A 14989-nucleotide genomic window follows, 5' to 3' on the forward strand; every position below is an offset into this window, starting at 1 on the left:
CTTTGGGAAAGATCAACACCCAGGAGTTCTCTGCTCCCCCAGCATCACAGCCACTCTTCCTGCCTTGTCAGTAAGGATGCACTCTGGGTTTGCTGGTCTAACCCTCATTTAGAGGTGGGTTCCAACTGCCTCATCTTCAGTTGGATTTAAAAAAAAGGGAGAGAAACATTGCAAAGGAAATGTCACGTTATTGCGAAGTGGCCAACTTAAAATTAACTGATACCGTATGGGCTGATTCCTGTGATTCAAATCCCTTCTGTCCCTGACAATCACTTGCAGGGGGAATGTGAATTCAGTTACCTAAAAGGGAAAGCTTTCCCGTTACAGGGAATTGCAGAAGGAGGGATAATCAGTATTGGCCTCTGCGGGTCTAAAGACATGTGGCAGGGAGAAACTAAATTTTCTGGCGTGACATGGCCTGACATGGAGTGAACGTGGACCAGCCCACACTGAACAAAGTCCAGAGCCACTGTTAGATGTGGATCTCTGTGGAATGTTTTCTGGAGAGCCCATTTTCCCAGTCCAGCCAGTGAGCTGACTCTTTCATATCAACCTTCAATTCCTGCTTATCTTCTGCTCTGATCCCTGGGGGGAAATGAATCTGTCAGGCTGCTTTGTTTCAACCTGAGGTGGATATTGGAGACCACAGCAGAAGATAGAAATCCATTTCCTGGAGGAGCCCAGGAGCAATTACTTCACTTCCTGAGTGTTTACCTGAACCACACTGGATCCAAGACCAAATAAAATCAGGCAATGAGCTCCATGAGTGCAGTCTGACCCTGCTGTGGGCTCAGCTCAGCGCTGCCCTTGCTGTGCAACTCTGCTTCTGTTGCTGGTAATCTCCCCTCTCAGGGGTTACAGCAGGGGGTTCCTGCCTGAAGAAAACCACAATTATGGGCATCTTTCAAGCCTACAAAAGGAGCTGCCATTGGTTTCTGAGATTTACAGATGCTGGGTTCTGTAGAGTGATATATCTTTGAAGGGAAAATTGACAGTAGAGCCTCATAAGGCTGTCTCTTGGATGCCACAGAAGCTGAGAAAAGCACTGAATGAAGACAGAGCCTGGCTTGTTCCTAGAGCCAGTGCAGCTCCTTTCTTTCCATCTTTCATGAAACTGGAATATATTTGAAGAGTCTGTCACCTGTTTTAAAATGTACACGGCACAAAAGGGAGGTCTAGAAAAGTTCTGAATTTTTACAGAGAGATTATATTAAAACTCACCCCAAATAAGGACGAAAAATTTGGGCGTAAAATCAATCTGTGGTGATGCATTTCAGTCTCAGTTGTCTTTTCTGAACATCTTTCACCTGTCTGGTTCTCCTGTACCCCTTTTGCCTCTTGAATTCTTGGAGCTGTTTTCCTAGAAGGTGTGCAATCACACTGATGGATCTGATCCCTCCCAACCTGCCCTAATCTCCCTCTCTGTGTTTATGGCCCATGTCACTGAACAGATGGTCAAGTGCTGAAAGATCTTTAAATGTAAAGAGTTTAGGTTCTTATTTCAATTAAGTGTGTAGGGACATTGTCTTTTACAAGCCAGAGGTTGGAGACAAGGTGACCTTAGAGCAACATTTATAGTCTTAAAATCTTTGTTTTATGCTGACGTTTTCTGCAATAGGCAAAATTTCATTATTGCAGCTTTGCAAGGAGAAGAGTTCAACAGCTCAAAACACAAGGCCTGTTCTCACTTAATTAAAATAATTGCATCATTTTTTTCCAGATGAGCCCAAGAGAACTAACCATCATGGCAGAAGGCAGAGTAATTGTTGTTATTACATTGGTGCTGCTGGTGGGTCTCAGTTCCACAAATATTCCTCTGAGTGAATGAAATCATTTAAGGGATTTCACAATCAGTTCATTTTATAATAATGCAACTTACTAAACAGTTTTGGGAAGGCCTGGGAATGCTTATGGCTGTGGTTGTCTAAAGCAGCTGCCTCAGGCCTTGCCCATTGAGAATTCCCATGTGGAAAGGATGCACCAGGACGTGGCTGTCACAGCCACTGCTACTCGTCCCAGTGGAATTAGAGGCCCTGTAAACTGTTGGACACTGCAGAGATGTATTTCAGTCAAACTGAGTCACTTGAGGAGTATATTCCGAGCCAGTGCACAAATATTGAGCTTTGGAGCCCGGTGGGTGAGGCAGAGAAGCCAGGGAATAACCTGCATTCCACTCCCTACGGGCAAGATGTGCAGCTCTAATCTCGAGGGTGGGATTACTGTGCTTAGAGGTGCTGTCCAGATGGCTGGGAATAGCCTGCAGCTCTGCCTGTGGCCAGGGCAGAGGGCAGGGGAGTGGAGCTGGGCTGAAATTAGGGAAAAGGCAGCTTATGCACAGTTGGGATGAGGTTGTGTCCCAGCGGGTGCTCTGGCAGTGGGGATGGTAAGAGCAAGTGAGAGGGAGAGTACAGATAACTGGCCATGTGCCAGATGGCACTGAAACCTCCTGCTTCCTCCTTGTACTGGGTGACTTCTACTGTGGGTTGCCAATTATTTTTTCTTTTTCTACAACCATTAGGAGTTAGATTTCTCTGGATGGGAAATAGGGATACCTGTATTACAGTTCATGTGTGTGTCACTGGTAGCTGTGTTACAGTTCATGAGTGTATCACTAATAGCTGCCCAGGAGTATTTTAGAATCAGCCTCTTGTGCCGAGGTCACTTTGTTAATCTGGTGAACTGGGTCTGTAGTGTGTCCACGCAGGGGTGAAGGGAGTGCATGGCTGTGAAGGTACAGGTCTAATCCTTGTGGATTTACAGGCAGATACACCAGCAGCTCTGTAATATTTAATGTCTCTGGCAATCAGGATACTGAAGTTTTTAGTTTTGGTTTCTCCACTTTGAGGGCTACAGCTGTTCCCCCTTGTATTCCAGAACTGTTAGCCCTTCTCCCATCCCTCGGCAGTGAAGTGTGCATGTTGGAAAGGAATCCCTCCCTCCTGGTGGATGGCATTAATGAGAACCCCATTTGTCTCAGGAGGACCTCCATTTTGCTCCTTTTCTCCACCTCCCAAACCATGTGTGTGTTGTGCTCCTGTGTCTCCTGCAGATGCTCAGTCTGTGGGCTGGAGTCTGGCTCCTCTGGCATTCTCGAGGCGAAGCTCTTCTTTGGCAAGACTCTGACATCCCAGCATTGTTCAAGTGTTCCCAGTTCCATTTTTAGCTGAGCCACAGGCCAGCCTGCAGACTCAGGCACTGCTGGTTTTCAAACCTTTTCTTGTGGCATGAAAAGCCTTTGTTACACTCAGACAATAATAAGTTCCTGAAGCGCTGTGGAAAGAAGTCTTTAATCTCCATGTTGTGTCAGGTGAGCAAGATTTCTCTGAGGATGTCAAGTGAGGCAAGAATAGAAACCCATTTCAGTAGGCTTAGGTCCTAAGTCCTCAGCTCAGTGTGCTTAAGAGTTGGGAGAGAGATTGTGTCCCATTTAACCCTTTGTTGTTTCCTGTGGCTTTTCCACACTGTTGTCCAGGATCCATCACAGTCAATAAACAGAGGAGCTTTCCGGAAGATTTTATTTCTCTCTGCTTGCGTGATCATTTTCTTAGGAGGACTGAAGGATGGATTGATAATGTCAACTAAAAGGATTTTAAATTAACCTTTCTAATTTTAACTTTAATATTGAAATAGTTCTTCTTTTCTGGTGCTAGAAATCACTGGCATTTCTCTGTACTGGCATAAGACCGAACTCACATTTGAAATCCTGCTTGTGCAGAATTCTAATTCTAATCTGTAAACTAATATCTTGGGCAGTGCTGCAATGGGAGTTACATTTCACTCTTTTTCTCCCTGTCCCGTGTCCCCAGGTTGATAACACATCAATGGTTAATGCAGGCTCTAGGATGTCTTGGCAGAACGAATATTTGAATTTATTTAGGAAATCCAGAGAGTGATAGAGCAGGCAATGAAGCTCACAGGTCTCAGGTCCCATCCTGCCCCTGCTCCACCTGAAGAAAGGACCAGGATCTTTGGAACGAAGCTTCCTGGGTTCCCCCCTCCGGGGCAGCAGTTTTCTGTGGGGTGGATGTGTGCTTGGGAGCATTTACAGGCTCTTCCCCTGATGACAGTTTGCAGTCATTGCACTAAATTACTCTTGAAAGGTGCCTCGGGAGGATGGAAGGCTGTGGCTGAAGAGTTGGAATAAATTGTGGCAAGAGTGTCCGAGGCATTACTGGCACTGCTGAGCCCTGGTGCAGACCCAGCCTGGTGCTATTTGGAATTAGTCTGTGGTTAAACTCAGAGTCCAGCCTAATATAGGAACTCTGGGCATAGCTGGTGAAATAAACAACTTCTAATTGAGAGTGAATCATCTCTAGAATTAACTACTCTAAAGCTTTTTCAAACTCTGAAAGGAGGAGTAGGAAGCACTTAATGAATGTGTTTTTAAACGGGCAATTTGTGTTCAGCTCGTCAGGGTGGGAGCGTGTGAGGCTCCTTGTACAGATCCCAGATGGCAACAGCGATTGTCTATTGTGCTTAAAACTTAATGTAGCTTAAGAGGTTGTGATAACCTGAGTGACAGATTGCTGTGTTTGGAGTTTGATGGATGCATTTCAAATAGAACGAGGTAATGACTTGGTGCTTTCTAGAAATTAATCCTTACCTGCTTTATCTGCCAGTTTTGGAGCCCCTCACTGCTCCTGGCTCTGGTGCAGCAGTTGCTCTGAGCAGTGGAGCTGCCTGGCTGTGCCCTAAGCAGCGCCTTCCACGGGGTGTGTCAGCTGGCAAAGACATTCCTGAATAGGCTGTGAGATGGAAAGATGCTTCTAACAAAGGCAGAGAAGGAGAAAAAGAAGAAGAAGGAAGCATTTTTTTATACCTTTTTTTTTTCCTCCAGCTGTACCGTGTCACCTAAATCCCCTGACGGGATAGGGCAGGAGCACGGCTTTAGGATTAGTGCGTATGATGGATTTAGGATTTGAAGCAAACATGTGTTGCTGTGTTTCCATCGTATCTGGTTTTTGCTGCCTGGAGAGAAATGTTCTCTCTTTTATCAGCCATGGCCCTTGAAACACTGAGGAGAACCTTCAGAGAAAAGAGGAGGACTGGTGCAGTGATACCTTGAAGAGCTGTATGAGAGGAAGATGTGATTGTTCTTTTATTTCCGGACCTGGAAAGAGACTGAAGAGCTCATGCACCTGGAGGGATTCCCAGTGAAAGGCAAGGGTGGCTCAGGAAGGCAGGGAGGGGAATGGCCTGTGCTATTAACTTTGCACTTATTTACTGCAGTGGATGCTGTTGGCTGGATTTGAAGAGCAGGTAGGCACTCAGGAGGTGGGACTTGCAGATCTGTTGGAAATCAAACAAAGAGAAGGGTCGTCTCTGTTAGGAATCGCTGTCGGGAGGAGGAAGCGGCTGGAGGAGCCACAACTCCAACTTGCTGTAATGTCCTGATGGATGCAACTGGGAAAGCACCAGAGGAAAAAGAGTATCAGCAGGAGGAAAAAGAATATCAGCAGGAGGCCTTGCTGTCCAGAAATGGATTCATCTACATGCCAAACTGCCTCGTGGCCCTGCCCCTGCCCATCATGTGTATTTTCTAAACTCTTGAACTGAAACCCACCCAGTCCTGCAGAGCAGACACAGAGGTACATCACACAGAATACAAAGGATTTTGTTGGGATTTTAATATTCTAAATTTGGACCACGAAGGAGGCCTAAATTTACTGTGAAACTGTTCTGTAACAACCTGAAAAATACCACTGGATTTTGGAAATCACCTGTCATGTTGGTTTTTTCCCCGATAATATTTTGATGCCGTTACATGGAAAATGTGTGCTACAGAACCTTGATACCTCCCGAGGCCGTCGGTGCTCGTTGTCAGCTCATCTCAGACATGGATGTCTTGAAGTCTCCCTTGCTCCGGAATAAGTTCTCAGACAGAGATATGTCAAAGTCTCCCTTGCTCCGGAATAAGTTCTCAGACAGGGATATCTCCAGGTCTCCCCTGCTCCACAATAAGTTCTCAGACAAGGATGTCTCCAGGTCTCCCCTGCTCCACAATAAGTTCTCAGACAGGGATGTCTCCAGGTCTCCCTTGCTCCACAATAAGTTCTCAGTGGCCCGTCTGGCCGAAGACTTTTTCTGGGTCGGTGGCAGCATCGTGGCTTCCCCGAGGTGGAAGATCGGCCACTTTGGTAAGGTGCAGGCTGGGCCCTGGGCACTTCAGTGAACTCCTTGGAAGCTTTCCCAATTAAATCTGAGGTAGTGACCCCTTTGCCCAGCAGCAGAGTGGGGCAGCCCCAGTGCAATGTTGTGTTTTGTGGCTGGTGGTGCAGCTCTTTCTGTCCTCAACAACCCCTCATTTCTAACTTCATTACTGATTTCTTCCTGTTCTTCAGGAAAAGCTAAAGCAAAGTTGTGTGTTCTGACAGGTGCAGGCCTTTGGAAATTTTCTGTTGCATAGAATGTGTCTCCCTCTCCTTACCCACAGTGAGTTAGGTTTGTTCTCTGCCAGGGCTTGCACACCTCTTCATGCGTTGATTTTTCATGCAGTATTTGTAGTTTAGAGTTTTTAAAATGAGTGTTTAGAAGTATCTCTGCTGTATTGTCCCACAGCAGGTCAGTGGGCTCTTGGGAGGTTGTTTTCTGAATCCTGATTCACAAAATCCTCTGGCTCTCTGAGAAGGGTCCTGTTTGGGTCCCCTCCTAGCAGCCTTTCGTTTAAATAGGTAATAAACCCAGCAAACCTAATGGGAGGTGGCTGGAGAAAAGCACTTTAATAACAGTCTTCTTGAGCCACTCATGCACGTGCAGTGAGGAGATCTGAGCAGCCTTGACCAGAACCACCCATTCCCCTGGAACCCTCTTTTGTCCCACTCATCTGCCAGCTTCACCAGTCACAGATTGTCCTTAGCAAGGAAGTTGCAGGTATGGATAGCTTAGAAACTCCTGGGAATTTTAGCAGAGGTCGAGAAACCCCATCCTACTGTGCTTGTGCACTTGGCTGGACCCAGATGGCTGCTGGAGTCTGAGCTGAGGGCTGGAGAGCTGACAGCCTGCCCTCCAATTAAGCACCCTAATTTCCACAGGATTAGGAGCATCTTTTCTCCCATTAACATCTCATTTATTAGGGATTGTGCGCCTTAGGGATGGATTCAGTCTCCCATTATCTCTTGTACACCGTGGACACTGTCCCAGCTATTGCTGGCAGAATTATACAGAAATTTTCTTTTCCAAAGACATTTCCAGATTTTTTTGGCCAGTGAACAGCAGAGAGTCCTGGCATTCAGTGAGGCTTGAGCCAGTGAGAGCCAACAAGGGGGAGAAAGTTCGTACACTAGGAATTGGATGGTTGGTTTAAAAGGTGAGAGGGACCTGCTTACAGGGCGGGAGGGATACAAAATGAGAGAAATGAAGATTAATGAGGTTGGATGGGGCCTGATTTTTAATTGGATCCAGTGTAATGATGCGAGTCAGCCTGGTGTACCTGGGCCAGGAACACCACAGACAGGTCACCTGCAGCCTTGGCAAAACATCCTCCTGACTGTTCAGTGAACAGGATTCCCAACGCCCTGTACTGGATATATGATATAGATGTATAGATTATACATATGTGTATTACATATTTTATGTGCTTTCGTATTCTTATATTTATATATTTATTTTCATCAATATTTGATGCCTCCTGCCTAAAGTGAAGCTGATATTCCTGGCAGGAATAGCTGGACCAGTCAGCTCTTGGGTTTACGTCCTGCTGAGCTGCTTACGGCTGCGGATCCATTTCCAGCGAGACTTTTGAAAAATGGGGCAATTATTATCTCCTCAATGGATTTGCAGTGCTGAATGTGTGACAAGTGTGGGAGTCCTCTGTCTGTGTGTGGGAAGGCTGTTTTGGTTTGGGGATATTTTAAGGGGACAGCTTGCCCATCCGGTGCTTGTGTACCAGAGGGGTTTCTCTGGGCTCTGTTGCAGCCTCGGGGGGCCCTGAGGAGGAAGGAGTCCCTCAAACCTCACTTCCCCTCCTTGCATTGTTTAGGAGAGGGGTTGTTGTGAAGCTCACAGTCGGGGTGCATCCCCCCAGGGTGTGTTCTGGGGCAGAGTCCACAGGGCTGTTTGGTGCTGCCCTCTCCCTGTTCCTGGGGCCAAGGTGTGTCAGGACACAACACTCGGACCTGGGACGTGACTCTTTTGACAAAGCTGGTCCGTGTACAAAAATACTCAATGACTCAATCCTTCTGACTTCTTTCCATCCCCACATGCTAAAATACTCCCACTCCTTCACACATTTACATCAAACCCAGAAACCTCCTAGAAGACAATACTGCTACTGAACCATAAATAATCAGTTTGCAGACATTAGAACATCTTTCTAACAATAGGCAGGGAGTTGGTCTCTTTTCGCCTCTTGTTTCAGGACAAACTGTAGGGATTTGTGGTTTGAGTAGTTTTGTTATTTATTACTGCTTTAAAACTTTGTGTAGTGACTATAGCTGGTACTAAGAAGTCTGAAAAGTCCCTGTGCATGTTCTTGCTGCCTCAGTCCCGTGTGGAACTGGGTGTTCCACGTTTCTCTTCCCTGCTCTGCTCTCACAGTGCTCTTTGCTGCAGTACAGAGATCCATCTTCTCTCCATGCCTGTTTTGTCCAGATGCAAATTGAGGCAACTCATTAGAAGAGAACTGAACATAAGCTGAATTCTGAAAAAAAAGAGGTACTAATGAAGTGCAAAACAGAAAAGTCTTAAATCAGCCTTAATTAAAGATAGTTGGGAGCCATTTCTTCCAAAAAAATGATTCATTGCAAGACTGGGGGATTTTTATTTGAAGTGTAGAAATGGATCCTTAGAGGAGGAATCTGAACAATGGTGAGGAGAAGCAGTCCTGCTTGTGTTCTCAGCAGTGTGCTCTTCTCATTTACATGCTGGGAAGGAGCTCAGAAAAAAACAGGTGATTTTCTGTTTGATATAAGCACCACCAGGATTTATTTCTTTTCTGCTCTGAACTTTCAGTGCTGCAGACAGGGGAGGGGGTGGAAGGCCCTGTTTCCCTGCTCCACCTCAGTCTCACCTCTGCATCCCCTCCTGGGTTCTCCTCCCCACTGCATCGGGAGGATCCCGAAAAGCTGCTGCTCTGACACAGCAGGAAGAGATTTTTTGTGCTTTCCTTTGTCATCAAACCCCAAAAGATCACAACAGATCCTGAAGCACTGGGTCTGACCATTCAGGCAGGGCCAGGGACCAGACCTGGGCTCAGGGTGTCCCCAAACCTTCCCTGCCATGGAGGATCAGCAAAGCCCAGCCCAGAGTGCAGCCGAGCTGGAGCTGCAGCAGGGCAGCTGGGAGGGGCTGGGGGCTTGGGGTGGCTTTGGGTGACAAATCCTGCCACAGGATGAACAGCTGCAGTGGAAAAGCAGTCCAAGGACGCTTATTAAAATTTTAACAGCAAGGAGCATATTCTGACTTCGTGTGAAAGCAAAGCAAATGTGTGTTACATAAAGTGTGCTTCTATTTTGGTGCTTTATTATTTTCTGCTTTGTACCAGGTGTGATCTTTGATACTTCTCCCTCATTTCTTCCAATAAGATTATTTACTGCTATAACTTCAAAGAAGAAGTTGGACATTTAATGTGATTTTGAGGTCTGTGTGATTAGTGTTAAGAGAAATTCTTTTATTAGCTATTTTGACAATTTCCCCCCCCCCAAAACCCTATAGACCTTGTGGAATAAGTTTAAGCTTTCCATGATTATTATCTCAGTAAATTTGAGAAATATTTATCTTCTCCTGAATTGGAAGGAAAGCAGATATTGAACACATTGAAATGTCTGGGAGAGGATTGGGCTGAGTTTATGTCTGAGGTTGCAGTGAACCCCAGAGGTGTTTCTGGCCCAGCACTGGCTTTATGACTAATTCCTGCTGACCACACTGATTTGTCTGAGGGCAGCTCTGATTGAAACCAAGGGATCAGCTTTAAGAAATGTAAAATGTTACACGAGGGATTATCTTGTTCTTAATTTCACACCTCTCCATAAATATTTTATTAACATGAACAATATACATACAGAATTGTGGCTTTAAATTTAAATTTTCTTTTATTACAGTGACCTGCTTTCAAATCAAAATGTTGAACCTTCTTTTCTGGAGTAAATTAATTGACCTTGTCTGAACACGAGCTCTAGAGCACAGCAATGTCAGTGCTTTTTGCCATTTATTTTTACTCTGCCTTGCTTCTCTTGGGTGCTTTTCCTGAGAGGTGGACTTGAACCAAAGAATTGTGTTGGTTTTGATGCATTTTGGAATACAGGGAGTGAGCATTTTCGTTTGGACATTGTTTCATCTTTAATTTTGATGGCAAGATTGATAAAAGAGAGCTGGCCTCAGAATCTCCTTGTATTTACTTATTTATAAATCTGGGCTCACTAGAATGTGTATTACGTGTATTAGTTTTCATTCTTCCATCCAGCATCTCAGTAGTAATTTACACTTCTCATCTCCAGATCTGAAAAAAAACCCCCAACAACATTGGACACGGTAATAGTTTTAATTTTACTTAAACAGATCAGGCAGAAAAGCCACGGGAAAATCAGGTCACAGGCTCTGCTCTGTCACTATGGGAAATAAATGGGAGACTTGGCAGAAAATATGAGTCTGCATTTCTTCTGGGACAGAGCCAGTCGCTCGCAGTTGGCGCTGACGCTGAGCTCAGTCCTTGCAGCAGCTGGAGATCAGGAAGGAGCCCCAGCCTTGGCTCAGCCCCAGCCTCGCTCCAGGGGCTTTGCCTGCAGGAGCCTCAGCTCTGCAGCAGCTCCCACGGGAGGGCAGGGACCCCCAGGGCAGAGCAGAGCCCCCCAGGGCAGAGCAGAGCCCCTGGAGGAGCTGCTCCATCACTGGGGGCTTTGAAGGCCACTGCACTGTCTGTGGTGCTGCCAAAGGTTTGATGCCCAAAGCACAGCACAGGTGAAAGGGCCCTGCCAGGACAGGGGGGGTCTGAGTGATGGGGAAGAAGAAAAATCTGTCAGGTTCTTGCCACTGCATCTAGAAGCAAATCTGTAGGATCAGTGACTCAATCCATAGGAGCCATGGGACCTTGCTGGCCAAGGGTTCCAGTGTCCAGGTGAAACTGTGTCCAGGTGAAACTGTGTCCAGCACAAGGTTTACACGTTGTAGGAGTTCAGATAAAGCATTTGAGATGCTCGAGAAGGGCACATCCCTTGTGCTGGCTCCAGCATATGGACATTCCATGTCAATTAATATGGGAGTGAAAACTGCCACATTTACAGGTAAGTCCACAGTTGCCAAGAATCTTCCTGTCTCTTTGATGGTACTCCTGACCTCTTACATCAGTGCAGGAAACCTCGTCCTGTGGCTTCAACTGCTCATTTGGCAGCTGCTTGACGTGTTTTCTTCCTGCAGAGGCAATTTGAAGGGAGCAGGGCCTGACTCAGAGCTATCACTTCCCTTCTCTCCCCAGTGGAAAGATGTATGAGCTCCATGCAGGCGGGCACCCAGATGATCAAGCTCCGTGGGGGATCCAAAGGGCTGGTCCGCTTCTACTACCTGGATGAGCACAGGTCCTGCATCCGCTGGAGACCCTCCCGGAAGAATGAGAAAGCCAAAAGTGAGTGTCAGCCACAGAGCTCCCTCTTCTTATCCCTCCCGGGGTCTTGCCTTCCTAGCAGAACAACAAGCATGAAGGATTTGGCAGGTGGAAGTTGATCATTGACAGGTGATCAAGAAGAGTGTCCTAGCTGAATTTAAAGGAGAGGGTTGCAGTTGAATTTGAAGGGCAGTAAATGATTTTATGATGGATGATCTCTGAGGGTTAAGTTGCTGTCACTGGCTGTGCAGGTCGCAGGTGTGTAGGATGTTATAAATGAGTAGAAGGCAACCCCTGTGTGAACTGGGGCCCTTGGGGTGAGATTTGGGGTTTCTCTGTGGGATTTCTGTGCAGGGTGACCCATTCAGTGCCACCCCAGGGCACGCACACAGTCGTTAACGAGCTCCACGCTTTGGTCATTCCAGTCTCCATCGACTCCATCCAGGAGGTGTGTGAGGGGAAGCAGTCAGAGATCTTCCAGCGCTACGCTGACGGCAGCTTCGACCCCAACTGCTGCTTCAGCATCTACCACGGGGACCACATGGAATCCCTGGACCTGGTGTCCTCCAGCGCCGAGGAGGCCCGGACCTGGATCACGGGGCTGAAGTACCTGATGGCAGGGATCAGTGACGAGGACAGCCTGTCCAAACGCCAGCGGACCCGGGACCAATATCCTTCCTGTGCTGCCAGGGGGGGTTTCCCAGGAGAGGAGAGCTGTGGATAGCACTGGCATTCCCTACAGCTTTGCCACAGGTCAGCACTAGGCTCAAAGCTTCAGAGCAGTTCCCAGAGGCAGAGGAGTCCTCGAAGAGGACTGCTCTGGGCAGGATTTGGAGGTGAATGCCTGGAGTGGACTGAAAACCATACAGGTGTGTTCCTTCATCTCTGACTCCCAGTGTAAAACCATCCATTTGGTTTGGTTTTAGGGGACAAAGTGAGATGTAAAATTGAGATTCACTCAGCGTGTTCTGCTGTGCTGTGCAATGGCCACACAGCACAGCCAGTCTAGAAACTGTAACTGAACTGACATGAGTAGAGTTAAATGTTATCTTGAACTTTCTTTCATTTCCAGTCTCATTTCCAGTGTTTCCTAGTGTGAAAAAAATCATGTGTACCTAAAGTTCAGTAATATCCCTCAATATTCCACGCTGTTCCTTAACCCCTGTTCAATGTGGTTGAAGCAGACCTTTGATGAGGCAGACAAAAATGGTGATGGCAGCCTGAGCATTAGTGAAGTGCTCCAGCTCATGCACAAACTGAATGTGAACCTGCCCCGACAGAAAGTCAAGCAAATGTTTAAGGTAAGAAATGAAAACATTTGTTTGGTTTTTTTTCTGAAAGAACAAGGATTTAATATGAAACCCAGTAGGAGAGATTGCAAATACTTCAGCAGCTGGGTTCTTTCCACTCTGCTGAGAGCTACTACACAGGCCATTTGGTAAATTGAGAAGAGCTCCAGAAACACGTCATAGATAAATTGTTATGCACAGAAAAAGGCCATGCACCAGGTACCTCCTGGTGTTACACAACATGGACACACACAGCAGTACCAAGATTGCTTTTTTTGCTATGCTTTTTGATCAGAAACTCAGTCATGTTTCCTCCTCCGATTATGTTCTCTGTAATAAATATTATCCAGTAAAGTATCCAATAGCCTACAATAATAAAATACCCAGCATGAAAACTTCTGTATCTGTCATATTTTTGCACTGCTAAGAGCTGTTTGTTTGACATTTCATTCTGCTGACCTTGACCCAATTTAGTGGGCAGCTGAACAAGGGAGATGTGTAGCTTTTGTCATCACAAAGTCTCTCCAGGGACCAGGAAGCCTCTATGTGAAATCCCTGATGATTTTTTCTTTACTTGCCAAACTAGTATTCTTCCAGATATTATCAGTTTATGGCTGTGGATTTAACAGATATCCCCTCAAAACCTGGATATAAAATTACTTTCCAGGTGACGTGGGTCCCAGTGACCTCCTCAAGAGGGGATGGGTGGTGATTCTGGCAGACACGTGAATGTTGTGTGTTGTGCTGCAGGGTGCACTGCCCTGCTTCATAGCAGAAATCCTCCAGAGGGTTCCCTGGGGAACAGGAAAGACCCTAACCCTTGTTTCCTGGCTCCTGCACCAGTGTGTGAAGGAAAAGCTGTGCAAAGCATTCGCGTGACAGCTCAGCCCGTTCCAGCAGGCCGGGCAGGGACAGCACCGACCTGCTGCTGGTCTGGGGTTTGTCCTCGTGCAGGGGTTTGTCTGTGCAAAGGGGGTGCAGGCAGGTGGGTTCCTGACTGCCCTGTTGCTGTGTGTGCAGGAGGCTGACACGGATGACAACCAGGGCACGCTGGACTTCGAGGAGTTCTGTGCCTTCTACAAGATGATGTCGACGCGCCGCGACCTGTACCTGCTGCTGCTCACCTACAGCAACCACAAGGACTACCTGGACACCGACGACCTGAGGCGCTTCCTGGAGACTGAGCAGAAGGTGGGCCCGAGCCAGGAGGGGCAGTCCAGTGTGCTGCCCTTCTGCTTTGCCTTTCAAACAGGGAGGGAACTTCAGCGCTGTGCGTGTGAAAAAACAGACAGTTAATGTCTCTTGATTTTCATCTTGTAGGCTGGCGTGACTATTTCTTCAATCTTCTTGCTCTTGCTGCCTTTTTTTTTCCTGTAGGTTCTTTTGTTGTGCCCCTAAATATAATCTCTACAGTTTCTTTCTTTTTTTCACGTGTTCTCTTAGAAAAATTCCATCAGCATCTGTCTGTTCCTGGTATTCAGTATCCTGGAGCGAAGCCGGTGTTTCTGACTCTGCCTGGGACTTAGTGCACAGTCCGTGATGAAACACTGAATTGCTTTGTCACACTATCTCAGCTTATAAAGTTTTTGTTTTTCAAGAGCTGTTGAGAGAATGATTAATGTATGGAAAGCTTTTTAAATACTCTGTAGTCCTAAGAAGTTGTCTCTGAGTGCTTTAACACCAGTGCTGCAGGAACAAGTGCACTGACTGGTGTTTGCCTTTTCCCATCCCTGATCTCTGCTGAAGCTGCATCCCCGTGGGTCAGAAATGCCCATCAGCTTCAAACATTGCCTAAGAAGTGAATGCCTAAAAAAGCCACCTCTCTGGCATTTATTCTTTTGGATAAGTGGGGTGTGTTTCCATTTCATTGGTCTATTGATCCTCCAGATGGTGAGAGGAAAATGAACACTCGCCACAGGACACAAATCAGCTCAGCTAATTACTGACATGGACAAATCCTGCCTGTGGGGCTTCTCTCCCTTGCCTTCCTCACACAACATGTTCAGTCTATGCCAGAAAAACCTTATCTTTTGAATCCAGCAAATGGATCATGTATATTCAAACCCAGAGTCAGAGGTTTTTTAATTCCTCTTCTTCTACTTCTATTTATTAGGTTTTAAATCACCCCCAGAAAAGGCACTGGTCTGGTGGCAGATGTGCTGGTGGT

General features: G+C 46.6%; 1 protein-coding gene across 1 annotated transcript in view; it reads left to right on the plus strand.

The window, feature by feature from the left end:
* The window catches only part of PLCH2 (phospholipase C eta 2), a 71949-nt gene that overhangs the window by 30840 nt on the left and 26120 nt on the right, over positions 1–14989 (plus strand). The window contains exons 3-6 of the mRNA XM_027702147.1: positions 11408–11554; positions 11959–12202; positions 12705–12834; positions 13843–14013. Coding sequence (XP_027557948.1) covers positions 11408–11554; positions 11959–12202; positions 12705–12834; positions 13843–14013 — 692 coding nt within the window. The remainder of the gene's footprint in view (positions 1–11407; positions 11555–11958; positions 12203–12704; positions 12835–13842; positions 14014–14989) is intronic.

Source organism: Neopelma chrysocephalum, unplaced genomic scaffold (assembly GCF_003984885.1).
Source record: "Neopelma chrysocephalum unplaced genomic scaffold, ASM398488v2 Primary Assembly neopelma1_180, whole genome shotgun sequence".
Lineage (NCBI taxonomy): Eukaryota > Metazoa > Chordata > Aves > Passeriformes > Pipridae > Neopelma > Neopelma chrysocephalum.